Source organism: Schistocerca piceifrons, chromosome 5 (assembly GCF_021461385.2).
Source record: "Schistocerca piceifrons isolate TAMUIC-IGC-003096 chromosome 5, iqSchPice1.1, whole genome shotgun sequence".
Classification (NCBI taxonomy): Eukaryota; Metazoa; Arthropoda; class Insecta; order Orthoptera; family Acrididae; genus Schistocerca; species Schistocerca piceifrons.
The window spans coordinates 350813387-350836981 of NC_060142.1; the positions used below are offsets into that span (position 1 = coordinate 350813387).

The window sequence follows — 23595 nt, forward strand, 5'->3', positions numbered from 1 at the left end:
ACGCAGCTAGTTTCTGCCAGCTGTGAGCATCTCTGGTCCGTTTAAGCATTTCTACGGTACGGTTGCCCCACAACCCCTCTGCTGTCATCCGCACATCGCAAAATCTTCGTCTTCCTCTCTTTTATAGCCTATAGTTAGATCTTCAAAATGCTAGATCTGAGAGACACGAAATAACATGTGTTTCTCTTTAAAAAATCTTAATTGGCACACATTTTGCAAATTTATCGGGCAAGATATGTGACATCATTCCTTCTTACATTTCTGAAAGAAGGGTTCCGACAGTGTAAGACAGCTTTGCCACAAGGCCTTTGTGGAAGGCAGGAAGGAAGTTTAAAATTTAGCGTCCCATCCACGAGGTTATTAGAGATGGAGCACAAACTCGGATTTAAGAAAGAATCGGCTTTGTTCTTTTCAAAGGAACTGTCCTGGAATGTGCCTTTAGCGATTTAGGGAAACCGCAAAGAGTCTAAATCTGGATATACGGATTGGACTTCAACAACTGTTCTCCCGAAAGCGAGTACAGTGCCTTAACCACTGCGCAACTTCGCTTGGTGTGCACTGTGCCAATGGGAAGGGTACAAATTTTGTTTGTGGCTTCTGTTCTCCTTGTCATATGATAAAATCATCGTACTCTGTAGGCGCTCTTTGTGTAAACAGGATTCTCATTGCTGACAGCATTATCAACTACTTAAAATCTAAGGGCGATTAGCCGGATTTCTGAAGAAGAAGAATTATTTAGGAAGGGGAGAATCCTGCCTCGGGCATACCTGTGTGTGATGTCCTTGCGTTAGTTAGGTTTAAGTAGTTCTAAGTTCTAGGCGACTGATGACCTCAGATGTTAAGTCCCATAGTGCTCAGAACCATTTGAACCATTTTTGAAGGGGAGAAAAGGAAGGAGACTTGTGCCACATACTACTAAATCAACCGTAGTGTTACTTCTCGGTGAAAACTTACTACTCTAACAAACTTTTTTTATTGTTGCATAAGATATGGTACTGAAAGAGAGCACATAAAAAGGAAGAAACGCTACGTTTTTAGGATGCAACAGAATGGAGTTGGCTCAGTTACATGAGGATGGGTATGAAATCGGCCATGAACTCGTTTGGCGAAACTAGACGAATTGTTGTTTAATGTGCCCAACAGGGCCATTAGCTCCCGTGAAAGCATTCGCCTTCAAGAAATCACGGAACACACACATTGGTATGTTGGTTCTATGGTCTAAACAACTGCGTAATAGAAGAGGACGCACTATGGTGAATCGCCTTCTGTTTGCTTCAACGGGGAATGGTTGGTTGATTTGGAGGAAGGAACCAAACAGCGAGGTCATCGGTCCCATCGGAACAGAGAAGGATGAGGAAGGAAGTCGGCCGTGCCCTTTTAAAAGAAACCACCATGGCATTTGCCTGAAGTGACTTAGGGAAATCACGGAAAACCTAAATCAGGATGGCCGGACGTGGGTTTGAACTGTCGTCCTCCCGAATGAGAGTCCAGTGTGCTAACCACCGCGCCAACTCGCTCGCTGGGGAATGATTACGCTTAATAACTAGGTGTGCCGCACAAAATACTGCCTCATTAACTGTAGTAAGGGCACAACGATGAAGACTTTACTTACACTATACAGTAGATGAAAATAAGAATATTGTAGCTTTTGAAGTGAGTTTCACTCTAGAGGTATGTCTCGGCCCCACGTCCAAATGCTGAATAAAGATCCAACAAAGTCTTCCACCGCCTTAGCGCCTACTGCACTGATTACGCGGCGAAGTGCAAGTAGATGTCCAGAAATACGTCATTAAAAGGTCTCTTGAAAGATACTTTATTTCTCCGGCACATCACTCAAGTCATCTGCTCAGCCACCAAAAACTCTTCAGTGTATGTATGAAACTCTTACTACGTTACACATTGATGCGTGGATACGCGTTATTCAGAACTGGCTTCGTATCCCGCAGATTCATTGGGTTTACATGAATGTTGTTAAATAAATATTGCGATATTACCTGTAATTACTTAGATAAATTATTGTAAATAAATAATTATCAGGCAACAAAACAATGTACTATTTTCACCTGCACGGGAGCGACGACTAGCTATCAAGAGATTACACCCGAAGGTAACAAAATAATTGTGCTAATAATAGGGGGCGAGGGGAACTTTAACGGTCACAAGAGCCGATGTTAGCCGTTACCCAGCGACTTTCTTTCAGTGAGCGATACACTATTTTTTCGGGGTTTTGAAGAGTTCAAAAATGGTTCAAGTGGATCTGAGCACTATGCGACTTAACTTCTGAGGTCATCAGTCGCCTAGAACTTAGAACTAATTAAACCTAACTAACCTAAGGACATGACACACATCCATGCCCGAGGCAGGATTCGAACCTGCGACCGTAGCGGTCGCTCGGTTCCAGGCTTTAGCGCCTAGAACCGCACGGCCACTCCGGCCGGCTTTCGAAGAGTAGAGTTCCTTATGTTACCTTGTAGTTTATAGTTTGTTATAACAGATACTGTGTGAGTCATTTCTAGTTGAAGCCGTTATAAATTGAACTATAATATTGAAATGATTTCCGTACTCATACTGACCCTTCACGAATCATTAAAAACCTTGCCTCAAATACGAGCAGCAATCAAATGAGGTTTGCTTGCTTGTGTGAATGATTGTGTATGTGTGTGTCCTTTTCTGAATAAGGCTTTGCCCGAAAGCTAAATGTGTAACAGTCTTTTCGTTGAGCCTGACTGAAACTTAACGTGTGATCTTTATCGTCAGTAGCAATCTACCTTTTTCCTCATTTTGTTAATAATAATGTCTGTCTGCTTCAGAGCACTACGACAGCCTCTTTACTCTGTAACTGTTGTTTATAACTGTTGTTTATGATGAAGACGGATGCCGTACCTTAACTACTACAGTTGAATGGCTTATTTTAATAGCGGTAAAAGTCCATTTTTGTTCATTCTGAGATACAGAGTCCTAGATAAAACTAGCGGTGTCTCTCAAGACGAGCAAGTTTATTTTGTTTAGATGTGTCAGTGGTGATAATTTTGAAGTTAATGAATTATGTTTTGGTTTCTGTAATACTAAATCTACTGTAGTTCGAGTATTGGTTACCGTTTTAACAAATGTTCTCACTCGATTTTTTCTAGCTATCAAGTCATGCAAATGTACTGCTACTGACCGAGCGGCAAATATCACCGGCGATTTTTCACCGTAGCAAGCAAAAATTAGAGTTCTGTATGTTTACTTTTTGGCCTATTCTTTGAACCATGAAACCCAAGAGGTAGCGCAGAATGAAACCATGACGACAGACTTAAATGTGAAAGAAATAACCAGTTTTTTCGCAGATCCCCCAAACGACTAGCAAAATTTGAGCGTATACGCGCTGCTTAAGGCGCCAGCTTTATTGATCCTGTATCTCTTTGGCCGTTTTGCCCTGTCAGGGAGTGTTGTGGAAAAAGTTCACTGAAAGCCATTTTCTAGAATTACGAACAGCTAATTTCGTTCTTCGAGGAACTAGAGCTCGAAAAATTCCATGTCCGTTCTACAGCTCGAGGTTTCTTAAATTTTCATGAAAGGTAGTTACATCGAACCAACATGGCTCTTGACACTTTTATGTCAAATTTTAGGTTATTTGCAATAAAAAGACACGTCTACATGTTCTGTAAGTTATCTCAATAAATTTCTATATCACTGCAAATTTGTAAAATCATTTTTGAGTCATCCTGTATATACAAACGTTCCTCGTGAATTAATGTATCTATTGAGGAAATCCGTATCAAAGCCCTTACTCTAGCGCCTGAGATTAGCCCAAATGTACAGATACAGTTACCGCAAGTGACTCGACTATAGACAGCAGATGAAAATTTCCACGAGCTGCTGGAAAACAATGAGAGGCGGAGGAAAAAGTTATCTTCCCTCGAAAAATATGTGATAAACCAATACCACAGCCAATTTCGGAAAATTCCACAAAGTCCGACTCATTACCTCCAGGTTGGAAAAGAGATCCTGCCTCTCACATACTGGAAACTGATTCTGGCGTCCACAGTGGCGAACAGGATGAGCCCAGAGGGGCGGCCAAGAATAACATGTTGCGTAACGAATCTATAAAGTAACAGCAACCGATTTCCGGGTTTTTTCGCGCAGCCCTGCAGGTATGAGCTGAGCAGGAGACGAGCGCCGACTCACCTTGCACTTGGGGCACTTGCGGCCCAACTTGTCTTCGGGCGGCTTGGCGGCAGGTAGCTCTGCGCGCTTGGGGCAGTAGTAGGCCTGGTGCGCGTTCAGGTTGTCGAGGGAGGTGAATTTGATGCCGCAGGCTCCGCAGATGAACTGCAGCAGCGTCTTGTGGGGCAGCGGCTGCTGGGCGGCGCCGCGGGGGCTGCCGGGCCCGCCCCCGGTGGGGGAGCCGCCCCCGGGCGGGGATTGCGCCGAAGAGGGGCCGGCCGCGCCGGGCACGCCCGCCTCCTCGCCGGAGCCCGCCGCCGCCGCCGACGCGCCCGCGCCGCCGCCCTCGAGGCGCGCCGAGCAGTAGTGGCGCTTGTGCGCCACGTAGTTCTCGTGCTTGCAGAAGACGATGTTGCACTCGCGACACTTGGAGACGCCCTGCTTGACGAGCACGTGCGGCGGTAGCGCGGGCAGCTCGGCCGCCATGAGCAGCGGCAGCAGCGCCGCGGCCGCCGCCGCCGCCCCCGCGGGGCCGCCCAGCAGCTCGCCGGCCCGCTGCGCCGCCAGCAGCGCCGACGCCGCCCCCGGCGCGCCGCCCGCCACCGCCGGCGCCAGCAGCGGCAGCGACCCGGCGGGGGGCGTCAGCACCGGTGGCAGCTTGGCCACGGCCGTCACCGGCTGCGGCGGCGGAGTCGCCAGCGACGGAGACGCCGACGAGGAGGGCGCGAGGCCGCGCCGCGCTATCACCGGCGAGGGGTAGGAGAGCGGCGGCGGCGGCGCCACCTCGTCGGCCGACTGCCCGTCCGAGCCGAGGGAGCGGGTGGGAGACACGATGACGCGCTTCTGGTTGGCCACCAGGACTTCCGGCTTGACGGCGACGACGCCGTTGGGGGTGCGCCTGGGCGACTTGGGGGAGGGAGCGTGCGGCGGCTGTTTGGGGCTGGCCACGGCGCCGGGGCTGTCACCGCGGCGCGCCGGGCTGGCGGCCGACGGCGCGGGCGACGGTGTCGTCGACGCGGACGACGCGGACAGCAGGTAGGGCCCACAGCCCACGCCGGTCGCGCCAGCCGCCTCCTCGCGGCCGTCGCAGTCGCCGTCCGCCGCGTCGCCTTCGCTCGTCCCCACCGGCTGGTCGGCGCCGCCGTATAATGCCCTCCGCACGCTCAGATCTAGTGGACCGCTCGCTTCGGAGCCTTCTCTCTGCAACGACAGTTAAAAGCTCACTTAGCTGAGTTCAAAAAATGGTTCAAATGGATCTGAGCACTATGGGACTTAACATCTGAGGTCATCAGTCCCGTAGAACGCAGAACTACTTAAACGTAATTAACCTAAGGACATCACACACATCCATGCCTGAGACAGGATTCGAACCTGCGACCGTAGCAGTCGCGCGGTTCCGGGCTGAAGCACCTAGAACTGCTCGGCCACTGCGGCCGGCTAAGTTGAGTTCGCGACTTGTCGATTGCGGCTCCAGGTGATCCACCTCATGTACTACTTCGTAGATCTGTTACTTCGTTGCGGCCTTCGTAATGCAACGGACTGAGCCAGAAGCAAGTTGTTGAAATCCAAACAGAATAACACTCGACAACACGAAAAGGTCGCCACTCGACTACCTGGATGTAATATTAAGTTGGAAATTGTGGTATGTTCCTGTGGAAGCAAACTGCTCAGGTCATCAGTCCCTAGGTTTACATACTACTTTTTTTTTTTTTTTAAAAAAAAAAATTCTTTATTAACAACAATATTAATTATACATATTTAGCCCACCTCCTGATATGATTAGTGGGCCATTATTGTTACATGAATCTGAGGAAAAATTTTTGCAGCTAATGTTACAATTTGTGTTAGTGAGCTACATTTAAGTTCCTAAGCTAGTGTTAATTCCTACAGTAACTATGGACACTTTAATTTACCTACAATTTGTATTAGTGAACTACTACTTGTTAAGTTCCTGATCTAGTGTTAATTTCCTACGGTAGCAATGGGCAGCTAATTTTACCTACTTCTAAACTAAGAATGACTACTAACTGCAGCGTCACAGGTGTGCCAGTAAGTACAAACCTACTTTGGCCTGGCTCCCCGAGCTAATCCCGAGGAGCGTGCCCCTGGCACTGGGCCGGCCGAGGTTAGTAATCGCTGCAGTTTCCTATGTTAGTATTCTAATCTACGTCCTACTCTACTAACTTAACCTACGTCATAGTTGGTGCTTTGTCATAGTCGGTGTGATTGATCCCATCCCCCTAATCCCGTACGTGGCGGTTTCCAACTGATGGAAGTCGGCCATTCCACGCACAGGCGGTATGGGATTGGGATCAGGTCTTAATCGGTTGGTTAGTTGAAAATTTGGTATTTACTCTTGATCCTTCAGGTACTCTATTAGAACTTTTCGTGATACCTCTTCTGCCAGAGCATTCAAGGTATGAAAAGTGTCTTCCTGTCTCAGAAGGTCGTATGTCTCGTTGTGTGCAAGTCTATCTCTATATGTTGTCGCCACGTCGTTGAAGAGAGGGCACTCGAAAACCACATGTTCGGGAGTTCCTTCTGCTGCGCCACAGTCACACTCGGGGGTTGCCCTTTTCCCAAACCGACATAAGTATGTCGGATAGGGTCCATGACCAGTGAGAAAGTGGATGAGTCCTCGTGTGGGTTCGAAATAATTCATGGTCCCGCGTTCTTTAACATTGGGTAGGAACTGGAATGTTCTTCTCCCCGTTTCATCTTCCTCCCAATTCCTCTGCCACAGTTCCTCCCCTCTGTTTCTTATCTCCCTCTTATCCTCTACTCTCACACCCATGATATCTGTTATTTTTCCCCCATCTCCCTTTTTCGCCCAATACCATGCTGCTTGTTCTCTTATTTTGATATCTAACGGGCAGAGCCCCATTATAACTAACAGAGCTCCCCCTGGTGATGTCCTGTAGGCCCCTACTGATCTTAATATCATATTTCTTTGGACTCTTCTCACTATCATGGCGGGCACGACCCGCGTGAGCCTGTGCGCCCAGACTCCCGAGCCGTAACCCACTACTGATGTCAGGATGCTATTATGATAAAGTTTGATGAGGTGAGGGGGGAGATGAAATCGTTTATGTCCAATGGAAATGAGATTATTTAATAACTGTAATGCTTTCTGTGTTACGGTTTCTATGTGCTTTCCAAAGTTCCATCTCTCGTCAATTATGACTCCCAAATATCGCGCCTCACGTCGCCGAAGAACTGGTGAGCCATCAATTCTCACAGTGGGATTTCTAATAAGCTGACCTTTTAGTAGTAGATAAGTAGACTTAGTCGGAGAAACTTTCATTTTTGTTTTGAGGCACCATTGGTGCAGTCTGTCAATGGCCCTTTCGATTTTCGGTTCTATGTCCTTTCGGCTACGACCACCGACCAGCAGGAGGAGGTCATCCGCGTAGGCTATCACCTCTAGCACTTCTTCACTTTGTTGCAGTTCGTCTAATAAGGGTTCCATATGCATGTCCCAGAACAGGGGCCCCAATACAGAACCTTGGGGACACCCCTTAGTGATTATTTTTCCAATTCTCCCGCTAGGGGATGATAGCCAAACCTCCCTATCCATACAATAGCTCCTCAGACACCCATATAGCGGCCCTGGACACTCTTTCTCCCGTAAACAGGAAAAGAGCGAAGGCCACCACAGGTTGTCAAAGGCGCCACTGATGTCCACCATGATGCCGACGACATACTTATGCGGGGTCGAACCGCAGACCTCGGCCGCCAGAGCGATGGCATCAGATGCCGACCGCCCCGGCCTGAAGCCGAACTGCCTGCTGCTCATCCCCCACAGTATCCGGTGAGCCGTCAATCTGTCAGCCAGCAGTTTCTCCAAGAGCTTCCCAAATAGGTCTAATAGACAGATTGGTCTGTAAGATTTGACTTCAGTTGGATCTTTCTCTGGTGCCTTTTTAATTATAATTACGTTAGCGGTTTTCCACTTCTTGGGAAACCTTCTTTGTCGGAGACATTCATTGAAGAGGTGAGTTAGCGGCGCGACCAACTGGGGTGCCAGAAATTGCACCACCTCAGCCACAATGCCGTCTGGTCCTGGAGCTTTCCCTCTTTTGAGGGATTTTATTTGCACAGCCACCTCCTCTTCCGAGAATGGGTAGACTGCCGTGTTGTTGTTGTAATCCATTAAATATGCATCACGCAGTTGCTTCTGGTTTTCAGTTTCCCCATCCGCATTATCGTCAGGCAACAGGGACTGGAGAAGGACCTCAGCAGTTTCCTGCCAAGACTCCGTCATCCCATCCCCTCGCCTGACAGTTGATAGCTCCAGGGGAGAGCGGATTTTTTCCCGTACCAATTTATAAGGGAGACCCCACGGATCTAAGGCCAACTGGTTCAGCACATAGCTTTCCCAGCTACGTAGTCTCACCTCGCGTAATTCCTTCTGAAAACTTTGCTTTGCCTCCCTGTATCGTAACTGCCATCTTTGTCTTTCCAGCCAGACGACACTGCGCTGGTAGTTTCTTCTTAGCCTTCTAACAGATTGGCGTAACTCCTCTAATTCGGGCGACCATGGTGCTGGCGAGGCCGCCACGGCCTTCCTCCTGTTTGGTACGGCAGCCCTCACCGCTCTATGTACTGCGGCCACCAGTTCCTCGGCTCTTCTGTCTACGTCTAGGTCTTCGTGTCCATCACCTTCTGGTAATGCAGGAATGTCGCACTCCCTCGCTAAAAGTTCCCAGTTTGCTTTATTATAATTATACTGCACCTCCCAACCCATGGTCCAGCGGCACTCTCTTTCACTTAAGGTAAAGGTTATTAAGTTGTGGTCGCTCGTGGTGGCATTGCTTATAACTGTCCAATTCTTTATTAGATTGGCTGCGTTGTGTGACGTAAGGGTAACGTCTATATTCGTGCCTTGTCCTCCTCCTGCTGTGTAGGTAGGAGGATTGCCCGGCTTGTTGGCCACCACAAGCTGTGAAGCCATTAGAAAGTCCTCTACTTTGTCACCATTCGCGTCTCTGGTGCCGCTGTACCATAGGGGGGATTTTGCATTGATGTCAGCTGTTATTATTATTTTTCGTCCCCGCAACGCCGTGGTGACTCTTGCCAGATGTTCCAGGTGTTCTTCTATTTCATCTCCGTATTGAAAATACATGTTTATGAGTATTATTACTCCCATTGGTGATCGGAGCTCCACGACGTTGCAGTGACGAGTTGCGAATTGTGCGAGCGTAGTTATCCTCAGGAGTTTATTTGTTATTACTATTGCTGCTCTAGGATCCTCATCTCCGCTGACAATCTGCCAAGTTGTAGCAGCAAAAGCTATTTTTCCAGCTTGGGAGTACGGCTCCTGTAGGCAGAGCACGTCTAGTCTCCTCTCCTCCACCTCTTTACGGAGCTCCTGCATAACAAGTCGACTGTTGTGCGTGTTCAGTTGTCCAATTGTTATTTCTGTCGTCATGGAAAATATGTGCGCACATGGTCGTCTGGCCAGGTCTTACTCCAGTCGAAAGCAATTCGTCCATTTGCCAGTACGGCCTGTACGTAAATGTCCTGAAGGTCAAACTTTTCACCGCGTCTCTCAAAAACTTTTTTCAGTAAGTCCCGCAGGGCTCCGAAATCAGTGGGGAGATTCACTGACTTGAGCTGTATTCTATCTACAGCCTCCATTACCGAGAAGGTTACCTTTCGTCCCTCTTCGTGTCCTACACGGACCACATGCCGTAAGGCAGCGGCCAGGATAATCGGCTCTTCCAGTCTGGCCAGTTGCATCGTGTACTCGATGTTGGGATATACCCTTACCGGGTCCACGGGTGGCAATCTGACCACAGGAGTGTTTTGCATTGTGGGCTTCGAGCTTGTGCTTGTGACAGCACTGTCTTGGACGGGTTTTTCTCTAGGTTTTATCTGAGATATTTCTGTCCTAGGATGCTCTTGCCGCTTTGGATGGATTGTCGGCTTTGTTTCCCATCGTCGAGGGGCGGGATCTATGTTCATTACTGGGGGATCTGTTTGTATATTTTTATCTATCATATAAGGCTCCGTTTGTATGGCTTTGTCTATTATTTCTATCTTATTGGCACTTGAAAGCGCCACTAGGAAGTTCTTGAAATTAGTTGCCCTCATAGCGTCCCGCCTCCTCTTACTTGGGGATTTATGTTTTGGCATCCTATTTGGTGGGCTGTGATCAGCCATAATCGATTTTTGAGATAAGTCGTTGTTCCAACATTCTGTATGTTGGGCAACTGCGTCCCGAGGCTCCGCACGACTTCTTCCCTCGGTTTTTGCAAGGGATGCAAACCGCTGCTGCTTTGCAGTCTTTGCGGTTGTGTCCACTTGTGCCACACTTCGTGCAAGCCGACTCCCTGGTACACAGCCTTAGGATGTGATCCAGGTCACCACAGTTGTGGCATCGAGGTACCACGATGTAGTCTCTGACGTTGATGGAGTGGAAACCTATGTATAATCTGCCCATTGCCGTGACTTTTCTCCACATCGGTGCCGTGACCTCAGCTACGTGATGCACCACATCACGCCCCCGAGGCCCCGTCTTAAATCTCAGTTTAAAACTCTTTCGGAATTCCTCCTCATTTATGTCATCAAAATTCTGCTCTTTTATAGTATTCGTCAGTTCGTCATCTGTCATGATAGTTGGTACGTCATAGAGAATTACAAGGGGATTCCTTTTCTTGGGTGGTTCGCACTTGACTAGTGAGTTTAATTTTTGATTATTCAATATTTTATCTTTGTCCTCTTCTGAGGCTACTTCTACTATTACTGAGTTTCTACTGGGTTTGATTCGTTTTATTTTTATTTTGTCTTTGGCCGGGTTTATAGTTTTAGTGAGCAGCTCTTGTATTTTCTTAACACTGGTGTCTTGCCCATGCAGTGTCCTGAGAAAGACCGCAGTGTCTGTTCTTTTGGTTGCTTTGTCAATGCTTTCTTTTGTTGTGTGCGGCTTAGTTGGCGCCTGCGCAGCCACCGCCGCCCAAGTCTTGGTTGGTTGGTTTCTCAATCTACTATTTTCTTTTTCTAGTTCTTCCACTCTGCCTTCTAATTTTGCGTGGGCAATGGCTCATGCAGTAAGTTCGTTTTTAATGATTGTTAAGGCCGCTTGGCTTATTTTCCCATTTTTCACGTTCTGCTCTAAGAGCAGTGAGATTCTTCCATGTCTCTGTGTAACTGATTCACCTTCTACCTGTCCCATCTCGTCTTACATACTACTTAATCTAACTTAAGCTAACTTACGCTAAGGACGACATACACAACCATGCCCGACGGAGGACTCGAACCTCCGACGGGGGAAGCCGCGCGGTACTGTTGCATGGCGCCTCAGACCGCGCGGCTAATATTAAGTGATATCAGCTAGGTGATAATATTCACCAGTAAACGTCAACATTTCATTCTGGATTTATTACGTTCCCTGAGGGGTCGGCTTTCATCATTCAAACTTAAATCTACAATTAATTAATTCAGTCATCATTGGTACTCTAACTGCAGGCTCTGAGCTAGCAACGAATTATGTTGTGCTACGTTTCCCGGCCATATCTTGCAACGACATTGTTTACCGTCGATGGCTACAAAAATACGTCTGCTTCCCTGGCCGTTTCTTCCAGAAATGTGAGAGCCTGGGACAGTATGAATGTCCCTTTACTCTTGTAAAAGGTAAAGGTGCTCTGCCTAGTACTCAGCCTACTTCTGAGGCGCTAACCCAAACTTCGATAGTAGTGTACACCGATTCTCTCGGAATTGCTGCGCTCGGATCATTCGAGCAGAGAGCAGAGTTGAGGTTTCGTTGTGATGTGGTGCATGAAAGGAGTTGCTTTGGGTGCCAAACGAGGCTTCGCCATCTCCGAAGAGCCTGCGGCATTTGAGAACTATGCACCTTTCCTTACAACAATACGAAGTTGTTCTCCTGCAGCGTGGTTAACAAGTGATTTGGACAGTCATAATCCTGTTACCTGTAGTAGACAGCTGGCGCGCTTTTCTACTAATCGCTACCACAGCACCTCCGTGAGTATCTGCCCCCACGGGCTTTCCGTGCACCTAGACCCCTCTGATAAGACTCCTAGGCATAGTGTAGTGGCGGCTGTGAACGAGATTCCAAAACAGAAAATGAGATACATTCACAGCGTGGAAGTCTGCTCGAATACTTTCATTTTAGTGTTCCAGCCAGGTTGTAGCTTCCAAGTCACTTATCATCTCCATTACTGACCGAGTCATCGTCTACGACGTATGGCTGAGGTCCAGTGGTGTTCTTGAACTTCCAATAAATTATCTATTGGCGCATGACCGTTCTGAGATGTAAATAAAATTACTAACGTTTCGGTTGCTTTTACGAGCAGCCTTCATCGGGGTCACAACTTGCGGTATGCGTTTGCAGATGTGTAAGTGCTACTGATCGTCAATTGTCAAACTGACAGTGGCGTCTTGCTATTCTGTCTGATGATTGGATGAAAGGTGGACGGAGGCTAAGGGACCGACATCGCGTGCAGTAGCAAATACTGGATAAGTGGGATTACCGGCAATGCTAGGCATCTTTTTATTGGATCCGCCGGCCCTGCGACGACGAGAGTTCACGGAACAAGCAGGCACCTACTAACCGGGTGTGGTGGTCTTACATGCTACCTATTCCAGTAAATTAGTACAGTGATTCTCAGCAATAAAACCATGGGAATGAGCGTCTCCAAAGGGAGAAAGATACCACAGACGCGAATCAGGAACTTCAATTTTGTTCGGCCTACACTGTTTCACGCGAAGCAGGTGACTGGATGATAGGCAACACACATTGTATACGTACGTCGCAGAGTGCCTACTCCCAGCCGCCTCTCTGGGCCATCCTCAGTCATAAAGGACGCCTAGTCCAACATCGCCCGAAAGCTTCAACGAAAATTTTATCCCTAACAAACCCTGTCACCCCTAGACATTAGTTGCAGACCTTGAAACACTTTGTAGATAACTGCACCATCAGCAAAAAGTCTAAACTACACTCCTGGAAATTGAAATAAGAACACCGTGAATTCATTGTCCCAGGAAGGGGAAACTTTATTGACACATTCCTGGGGTCAGATACATCACATGATCACACTGACAGAACCACAGGCACATAGACACAGGCAACAGAGCATGCACAATGTCGGCACTAGTACAGTGTATATCCACCTTTCGCAGCAATGCAGGCTGCTATTCTCCCATGGAGACGATCGTAGAGATGCTGGATGTAGTCCTGTGGAACGGCTTGCCATGCCATTTCCACCTGGCGCCTCAGTTGGACCAGCGTTCGTGCTGGACGTGCAGACCGCGTGAGACGACGCTTCATCCAGTCCCAAACATGCTCAATGGGGGACAGATCCGGAGATCTTGCTGGCCAGGGTAGTTGACTTACACCTTGTAGAGCACGTTGGGTGGCACGGGATACATGCGGACGTGCATTGTCCTGTTGGAACAGCAAGTTCCCTTGCCGGTCTAGGAATGGTAGAACGATGGGTTCGATGACGGTTTGGATGTACCGTGCACTATTCAGTGTCCCCTCGACGATCACCAGTGGTGTACGGCCAGTGTATGAGATCACTCCCCACACCATGATGCCGGGTGTTGGCCCTGTGTGCCTCGGTCGTATGCAGTCCTGATTGTGGCGCTCACCTGCACGGCGCCAGACACGCATACGACCATCATTGGCACCAAGGCAGAAGCGACTCTCATCGCTGAAGACGACACGTCTCCATTCGTCCCTCCATTCCCGCCTGTCGCGACACCACTGGAGGCGGGCTGCACGATGTTGGGGCGTGAGCGGAAGACGGCCTAACGGTGTGCGGGACCGTAGCCCAGCTTCATGGAGACGGTTGCGAATGGTCCTCGCCGATACCCCAGGAGCAACAGTGTCCCTAATTTGCTGGGAAGTGGCGGTGCGGTCCCCTACGGCACTGCGTAGGATCCTACGGTCTTGGCGTGCATCCGTGCGTCGCTGCGGTCCGCCCCCGGGTGAGGGGCACGTGCACCTTCCGCCGACCACTGGCGACAACATCGATGTACTCTGGAGACCTCACGCCCCACGTGTTGAGCAATTCGGCGGTACGTCCACCCGGCCTCCCGCATGCCCACTATACGCCCTCGCTCAAAGTCCATCAACTGCACATACGGTTCACGTCCACGCTGTCGCGGCATGCTACCAGTGTTAAAGACTGCGATGGAGCTCCGTATGCCACGGCAAACTGGCTGACACTGACGGCGGCGGTGCACAAATGCTGCGCAGCTAGCGCCATTCGACGGCCAACACCGCGGTTCCTGGTGTGTCCGCTGTGCCGTGCGTGTGATCATTGCTTGTACAGCCCTCTCGCAGTGTCCGGAGCAAGTATGGTGGGTCTGACACACCGGTGTCAATGTGTTCTTTTTTCCATTTCCAGGAGTGTATTAGTATTGTCTGTGATATCACTAAAATACAACATGAACAGCAAGGATCACAATACACTTCCCTGTGGCACACCCGAAGATACTTCTACACCTGTATATGACTCTCAATACAAGATAACACGCTGCGTCGTCCCTACCGAGGAATCCTCAGTGCAGTCACAAATTTCGCTTCGTAACCCATACTATTGTCTTTTGATGATCATCGTAGGTGCGGTACTGAGTCAAAAGATTTTCGGAAATAATGCATCTACCTGACTGCCTTGATCTATGACTTTCAGAATGTCATATAAGAAAAGTGAGACCTGGGTTTCACGTGACAGATGTTTTCGGAATCCGTGCTAAATGACAGGGGGGAGATCACTCTTGTTCCAGATATCTCATAACTCTTGAGTTCAGAGTAATTATGTTGTGAGATTCTACACCAAAAGGATGGAAAGGATATTGGAGGGGCCGCGCGGGACTAGCCGAGCGGTCTTAGGCGCTGCAGTCATGGACTGTGCGGCTGGTCCCGGCGGAGGTTCGAGTCCTCCCTCGGGTATGGGTGTGTGTGTTTGTGCTTAGGATAATTTAGGTTAAGTAGTGTGTAATCTTTGGGACTGATGACCTTCGCAGTTAAGTCCCATAAGATTTCACACACATTTGAACATTTTTTTTTATATTGGACGGTGATTTTTGGACCACTTCTACAGTTCTTCATGTTGGAGGGAACGCTTTTTTGGTCTATGGATCTACGGTAGATTAAGCTTAAAACAGGGCGTAACTCAGCTGGGAAATCGGTATAGAACTTGACAGGGATTCAATAGTCCCCAGCAGCTGTGCTAAGTTTTAGTGATTTTTCCTGTTATTAGGACTACTAAAACTAATATCTATATCATTCATCTTTACAGTGGTGCGACAATTGAACTGGGGCACTAGCGTCGGTTTTTCGTTTGTAAAGAAATATTTGAAAACGCAGTTCAGCATCTCTGTTTATGCTTTGTCTGGACACTAGCTTTGTAACGCTAAAAACATTTACCTTCGTTCAATATGTGAATGCAACTGGATGGTAAGTATTTTCATTCGTGAATGGAATTTGATATAAACTTAGTAATACTGCTACGACTTAACTTCGTGCGTGCACTGCTGATTATATATGAGCGAGGGGACTTCGAAAAGTAAGTTGCAGATACCGCCGCACGCTAAGACCACTCCGCAACAAGAAATTTTGTAAATTTGTGGTAAGGTGTAATGGGACCAAACTGGTGATGTCATCGGTCCCTAAGCTTACACACTACTTAACCTAACTTAAACTAACTTACGCTAATGAGGACGCACACACAGCCATGCCCGATGGATGATTCGAACCTCCAACGGGGGAAGCCGCAACAGTGTGGGAGTGGACTGGCGCAGCAAATGGAACCGTACTCCAAAACTAAAGTACGGGAGACAATAGAACTCTTGTGGGCATATATTTAAATTACACACAGATTCACTGTGAAATGGTGGCGGCATATGGACGAAATTCAACGTATCGTCCAGCCGTCACGCAATGGTGCCAGTAATTTGCCCAAGGTCGCACAGACGTGGGTGATGCTGGTAGGGAAGGAAGGCCATCGACATGGACCATAGACGACAAAATACAGGCTGTCGAGGAACTGATTCGCAGTAATCGCAGATATTCCAACGAGTGGCGTTCACGCAGCGGTTCTCGAATTACTCCATGACCGAGGAGGGGATTCCAATCGTCGAAGGATTGACAGAGTGGTAAAAAGTTTCGATCTCTGTTTACAGAGACTCGGTTACTCTGTCGAAAAACAGTGTGATGTAACTGTGTCCGTTTGAAGTGCAGTGCAGCATTCACTAAAAATTACTTTACCTGCCAAAATAATGCGTAACTTACTTTTTGAACTCTCCTCGTAAATGTAGAATTTCATTGAAACAGATACCAACTTCGAAAGCCTGCACCCAAAAAAGGGGAGAGATTGGTAATTTCGAGCTTCAAGTTCCTACTCAACGTCGAGAGGACAGCATTGAACGAATAACAGTTTTACTGAAACTCTAAGCTTAGCATGGACTTCAATATGACATGCTTTTAACAGTTTCCGCAAAAAAACACTTGTCTCGAAATCTGACAGAAAATTCGAAGAGATTATGGTCGCATGTAATGTGCACCAGCAACAAGACACAATCAATACCTTCATCACGTGATAGCAAAGGTAATGTTGCCGATGACAGTGCCACTGAGACAGGGATGCTAAACACGGTTTTCTGAAATTTCTTCCTCAAATCAGAAGCAGCAGCCAACTTGATTAACTGAGAAGCGGTGTATCGAAGCAGCTTACATCATTTAATAAAGAGAAGTCCCCCGAGTCAGACTATGTACCAATTATTTTCCTGTCAGAGTATGCTGATACAATAGCTCCATACTCAGCACTTACAAACATTCATATAATCTAGATGAAAGATCCGCACCTAAAGACTGGAAAGTCGCACAAGTCACACCAATACCCAAGAAAGGAGCAGGAGTGATCCGCTTAATTCCAGACACATATCACTGTCATCGATTTGCAGAAGGATTTCGAAATTTACACTGTGTTCCAGCATTATGAATCACCTCGAAGTAAACGATCTATTAATACATGGGAAGCACAGCTTCAGAAAAAAAAAGTTCTTCTGAAACACAATAAGATTTTTATTCACACGAAGTAACGAGTGCTACCAAAGTGGTATCTCAGAACGAATGATTCCACATTTCTAGATTTCAAGTAACCTTTTGCCACCGTCACTCACGATCGAGTTGCGACTGTATCCTGGGTGCGGCTACAGACAGCGCCTGACTCATACTGGGCGGCTGAGTTTAGGATGAACAGCCCACTGCCTTTGTGGAAAGTAAGGAGATTCTATTACATCAATTCCGCAGGCGGTAAAAGGTACGTCTTTCCATGTGACAAAGTACAGAGTTAAAGCTTCCCCTCACGTGGATCTTCGAAATAGCAACACAATGAGAGGGAACATACATGAAAGGAGGAAGAGGAGAGTGACAGAAGGAAAGCTAAGGATTGGAACACATCCCCATACTGCTGCGAAGCTGCTGCAAGCCGGAAAGCTAGAAAATGCAAAACAGGAGATGAGAAGGAACAGGTTAAACGCGCTTGGCATGTGTAAACTGAGATTGGGGGGACAAGGTAGGGGAAATCGAGACTAGTGAAAGCGGAACAGGAATAGTGATAGGTTAAAAATTGAAAAAATACGATAATGAAGGTGCAATGTATCGATGGAAGGTCGATGATGATACGACAGCAGGGAACTTCGTATATTAATACAAGTATACATGCCAATTAGCCAACATAAATATAAGAAAAGCACTCCGTAATCAGGCCACAAGTGGCCCATCGGGACCATCCGACCGCCGTGTCATCCTCAGCTGAGGATGCGAATAGGAGGGGCGTGTGGTCAGCACACCGCTCTCCCGGTCGTTACGATGGTTTTCTTTGACCGGAGCCGCTACTATTCGGTCTAGTAGCTCCTCAATTGGCATCACGAGGCTGAGTGCACCCCGAAAAATGGCAATAACGGATGGCGGCCCGGATTGTCACCCATCGAAGTGGCGGCCACGCCCGACAGCGCTGAACTTCGGTGATCTGACGGGAACCGGTGTATCCACTGCGACAATGCCGTTGCCATAAATATGAGAAGGTGGAAGAATATTATGAAAAGGTTCAAAGACTTATCGAGAAACAAAATACAAATGCCCGCATTACTATTGTGGGACTCTGGAATGCAACTGGGAGCGAAAGAAGAGACAAAGATACAGTAGGACAATTTCCATTAGGAATAAGAAATGAGAGATGTGAACGACTAATTTAATACCACAACCTCACAGTGGGAGGAATATAAGGTTAGAAGGAGAATGTGTGGAGAGGTTTAAACTTGCAGACACTTAAGGAGGTGGGTAAGGTGTAAGAATTAGAAGATAGGTATATGGAAAAGAGGCAGAGTTGAAGACTGTGTAAATGACAAATGGATAAAAATGAAAGAACGACTCAAGGACTCTGTCAAAGAAGTACTAAGAATTAGAGAAAACAAAAGTATCAGGAAAGAGTGGATACCGGAAAGCATGTTGAAGAAGATGGAAGGTAGGAGAAAAAGAAAAAATGTGGAAAATGAAGAAGGCAGAAAGAGGTACAGGAAACTAAATAATGAATTAAGAAGAGAGACTGAAGAAGCAGGAGAATAATGAGGGAAAGATAAATACGAGGAAACAGAGAGAATGGAGAGACAGGAAAAGTGCGAAATGATATGAAGATTGGCTAGTCAGACAGTTTTAGAAAAGAAACCTGTCGAAGACTTGTTGTTTGAAGCGTGACTGAGTTCAAGGTGATCATTTCAGAGCGTCACGCTTTTGCACCATTAAAGAGCGACGTTGTAGCGCATGCGACCGAAATATCGCACTTTGGTGTCGCAGTGGGAGAAACTGGCGATGTTTCAAACGAGTGACTCTTTAATTCTTTCGTGCAGTGTATAATGCACACAGTATATGCAGGTAGTGGTTAACGCAATAGGCTACAGCATTAAAAATATAAGCTGTGGCTGGTACCTGGTGATGCCTGGGAGGCGTGGAGGTGGTGGGTTCGCCGCCCGTGGTGGGGTCGTCCCTGTGCGTGGGCTGTGACGTCGGTGCGTGGCCCGCGGGCGCCGCGGCGGGAGAGGCGGCCGGAACCTGCGGGGGCGGCTGGGGGTGGGGATGGGGGTGCTGCGAGAGGATGCCCTGCGCCAGTGGCTGCAGCGTGCCGTCGGCGAGCAGCACGCAGGGACTGTCGTGGTGTGCCATGGCCAGCGCCGCCGGGCCCGTCAGCAGGCTGGCGCCTTGGAACAGCGAGTAGGGCACCAGCAGGATGGGGTTGGTGGGCAGCGCCAGGATGGGCTGTGGTGGCGCCGGCGCCGGAACACCCACCGGCACCACGGCGGGCGACGCCGCCCCCGGGGAGGCGGGCAGCGCGGGGCCAGGCGGCGGCGAGGCGCCGTCCGCCGGCGACGCGGGGGCGGACTCGCCCGTCGACGAGGAGGCGGCTGTGGCGGGAGCGGGCGCCGCCGCCTTGGCCGCCGGCCCCAGGTGCGGGGGGCCCTTGACGACGTGGCGCGTGCTGCAGTAGTGCATCTTGTGCGCGCGGAACGTCTTCACCGACGAGAAGCGGATGTCGCAGTCCTGGCAGTAGCGGTCCACCAGCTGCGGCGCGCCCACCGCGCCGGCGTCCGCCCCCGCGACCCCGGGCTGCACCTCCCCGTTGACGGTGGCGACGGCGGCGGCGGTGGCGGCGGCGGGCGCGGGCGACGCCGAATGCATGCGCATGTGCCGGTTGAGGCTGACCTTCTTGTCGGCGCTGTACGAGCAGTGCGGGCAGGCGTACTGCTTGCCGGTGCGCGCCGCCTTGGCCGCCGGGCCCTGGGGCGGCGCGGCGCCGCCCTCGTGGCTGGCGTCGGACGCCACGCTCTCGTCGCCCTGCAGCGCGCCGCCCTCACACGCGCTCGGCGCCGCGCGGCCCTCCTCGCTGTCACTGTCTGATCGGCCTGCAAGACGCACCACACCTCTAGCATTCACACTGAACAGCGCCAAAAAACTCCTATACAAGTACACTGTGCTTGACAGTAGCTGGGAGGGGGGGGGGGGGGAATTCTATATTGAGCCGTACTTTTAAGTTGGTAACATTCGTTAGTAATTATGTACTATCGAGTGCTAAGACGTGTCATTTCTTCATCGTCTATGGTCCAGCATTTAGTCCGTCTAGGCGGCCTTCCAAGATTTGTCAAACAGTACGTTCTTCGCTATTTAACTTTGCGGCCGGATGCCGTTCCTGCAACACAGTCGTGAACGTAACATAGGGCAGGAAAATCGTGCGCGCCATCTATCTATGAATCGTGTAAACTTTGTGTGTTATAGGTTTTTAACAGTTTGTGTTCTATGAGACTAAATTTGAGAGTCAGGCCTTCCTTAGCCTAAACGAGAGCGGCAAACCACCTGAAAACCTCACTCACGCTGACCGGTGTACCAGCCCACAGACACTGATCCGCTGCGCGAATTAGATCAAGGTCTGGTTCACCTCTCTGTCTCGCAACCTAATGCGCTGTGCGTTATGGTTCAAATGGCTCTGAGCACTATGGGACTTAACTGCTGCGGTCATCAGTCCTCTACAACTCAGAACTACTTGAACCTAACTAACCTAAGGACATTACACACATCCATGCCCGAGGCAGGATTCGAACCTGCGACCGTAGCGGTCGCGCAGTTCCAGACTGTAGCGCCTAGAACCGCTCGGCCACTCCGGCCGGCTGTGCGTTACGCTGTACGAGTAGATCACGTGACATCTCTAACGACACTGAAATACATATTAATAAATTAACGTCGCAGTTAGCGACCTGCATACGTTTAGGAAATGCTCCACGAGATTACTCACGACTTTCTTATATCCTCCGACGTTATTTTTGGGCTCCCAAATATCCAAGATGGTAGTATTCTCTGTGAAACTCATATTGCAAAACTGTATCACGTGTGTCATATTGATCATTATGCTAGAAACTCCTGTCATCAAATGTCTTCATTATTCACTGTATCAGTAACGTGGAGGAGTATTACACAGATATGACCGCCGTTCTAACTGGTGCCCATTGTACAGTGCATGCGTCTATCACATCTCTCAAATACGTCGCCACAGCACCGACTCTCTCTGACCATCCTTGCTACGAAGACATGTAATGGCGTTCTTACATTGGTCACGATCATTTGTATATAGCCTATGAATCTATGTTCGTGTTAATCTCAGTATGCTCTGCCGTCCGCGGTGGCCGAACGGTTCTAGGCGCCTCAGTCCGTAACCGCGCGACTGTTACAGTCGCAGGTTCGAATCTTGCCTCGGGTATGGATGTGTGTGATGTCCTTAGGTTAGTTAGGTATAAGTAGTTCTAAGTTCTAGGGGACTGATGACCTCAGATGTTAAGTCCCATAGTGCCCGGAGCCATTTTTGAATCAGTATGCTCTAAACATAACGGAATGTGACATATTTTTCATTTACTCCGCTCCCACCCACAAAGGTGTCTACACTCAAAGGAGGTTCATCAGAAAACACCACCTTGGTACTCTGACTGTTACACTGATTCCAGTTATTATGTTAAATATTTTCGGTAGCCATTTGCCATGGTGGTGCGTGCAGGTGAGCGGTATGAGCTTACGATCAGAAGATCCGACACTGTGTCTAGTCCTGATGTGGTTCCACGAGAAACATTTGTGTTCCAGCACCAACAAGTTCTGCGAAAATTTTCAAATCATTAGATCGTCCGCTGCTTTTCGCCAAAACTGCTAAAGGAGCAAAAGACAATATAAATATAGTATTTTTAGCATTTCGCTGAAACTGAACCTAGATAACGGTGTTAAACTGAGAGGTGGAGGAGAAAATGATACGGTACCTTTGAGATTCTTGAGCCTGTGCGAGCAGTAGTAGGTCTGGTGTGCCTCCAGGGTGCTGGAAGAGCTGAAGCGGATGCCACACGGGGAGCACATGAACACAGGCACTGCAACAAACAGGCGCATTCGCTGCGTCATACACTGCCTAGTCTAGGGACACCATCTTCACCTGCTCCTTGCTTAAACAGCGAACGTTCGTAACAATGCTATGCACTGACAAAATATTTTCACTTTGTTAGCCTTTTAACGTCGTCGGCGAAACGAAAAGTTTCAACAATTTCCCCAGTCTTCTTGCGAATTTACAGGAGAAAACTTGCGGAAATGCTACATCACGTAGATGCCGTTACTGAGCTAATAATGACAGATTACCGTGAGTGGAATTCCTCCTGAGAGTTTGCGTTGGCATATACACACATCAAAAAAAGTTTTGCATCACCCCGCTTCACAGAACTCCTGAAGATAGACGTTGACTGTGGATATTGTATCACAGACACAGTCCCTCTGACTGTTCAGAGATGTCACTAACCCGCCCAAAGACGTAAACAACTATGCATGAGCAGCGCCTATTAGACGGAGGGAGTCCGTCAGCCGATGAGTTCCACTCATTCCACCAGGAAGGAGGTGCATGGCTCGTGTTGTCTGTAGGTCAATACTGCGGTTCGATCGCGTCCGTATTTTTACTTTGTGCCAGGAAGGGCTCTCAAGAAGGGAAGTGTCCAGGCGTCTCGGAGTGAACCAAAACGGTGTTGTTCAGTTATGGAGAAAATACAGAGAGACAAGATCTGTCGATGACATGTCTCGCTCACGCCGCCAAAGGGCCGCTACTGAAGTGGATGACCGCTAACTACGGATTATGGCTCGGGGGAACCCTGACAGTAACGCCACCATTTTGAATAACGCTTTTCGTGCAGCCACAGGACGTCGTGTTACGACTCAAACTGTGCGCATAGTGTGAATGATGCGCAACTTCGGTCCCGACGTCCATGGTGAGGTACATCTTTGCAAACTTGACACCATGCAGAGCGGTACAGATGGGCCCAACAACATTCCGAATGGACCACTCAGGATTGGCATTACGTTCTATTCACCGATGAGTGTCGCATATGCCTTCAAGCAGACAATCGTCGGAGACGTGTTTGGACGCAACCCGGTCAGACTGAAAGCCTTAGACACACTGTCCAGCGAGTGCAGCAAGGTGTAGGTTCCCTGCTGTTTTGGGGTGGCATTATGTAGGGCCGACGTACGCCGCTGGTGGTCATGGGAGGCGCCGTAAAAGCTGTACGATACGAGAATGCCATCCTCCGACCAATAATGCAACCACAACGGCAGTGTATTGGCAGGACATTCGTCTTCATGGACGGCAATTCGCGCCCCCATCATGCACATCTTGTGAATGACTTCCTTCAGGATAACGAAATCGCTCGACTGGAGTGGCCAGCGTGTTCTCCAGACATGAACCGTATAGAACATGCCTGGGATAAATTGAAATGGGCTGTTTATGGGCGATGTGACCCACCAACCACTCTGAGGGATCTACGCCGAATCGCCGTTGAGGAGTGGGACAGTGTGGACCAACAGTGCCTTGATGAACTTGTGGATAGTACGCCAAGACGAATACAGGAATGCATCAA

The 23595-nt window shown here is 48.8% G+C and overlaps 1 protein-coding gene across 1 annotated transcript in view; it reads right to left on the bottom strand.

Moving 5' to 3' along the window:
• LOC124798982 (zinc finger protein ush) overlaps positions 1–23595 on the bottom strand; it is a 67657-nt gene that overhangs the window by 12624 nt on the left and 31438 nt on the right. Inside the window, exons 5-10 of the mRNA XM_047262518.1 lie at positions 21967–22071; positions 19775–20076; positions 19106–19735; positions 4750–5349; positions 4441–4623; positions 4171–4326 (exon numbers count right to left, since the gene is read on the bottom strand). Of these exons, the coding sequence (XP_047118474.1) occupies positions 4171–4326; positions 4441–4623; positions 4750–5349; positions 19106–19735; positions 19775–20076; positions 21967–22071 (1976 nt within the window). The remainder of the gene's footprint in view (positions 1–4170; positions 4327–4440; positions 4624–4749; positions 5350–19105; positions 19736–19774; positions 20077–21966; positions 22072–23595) is intronic.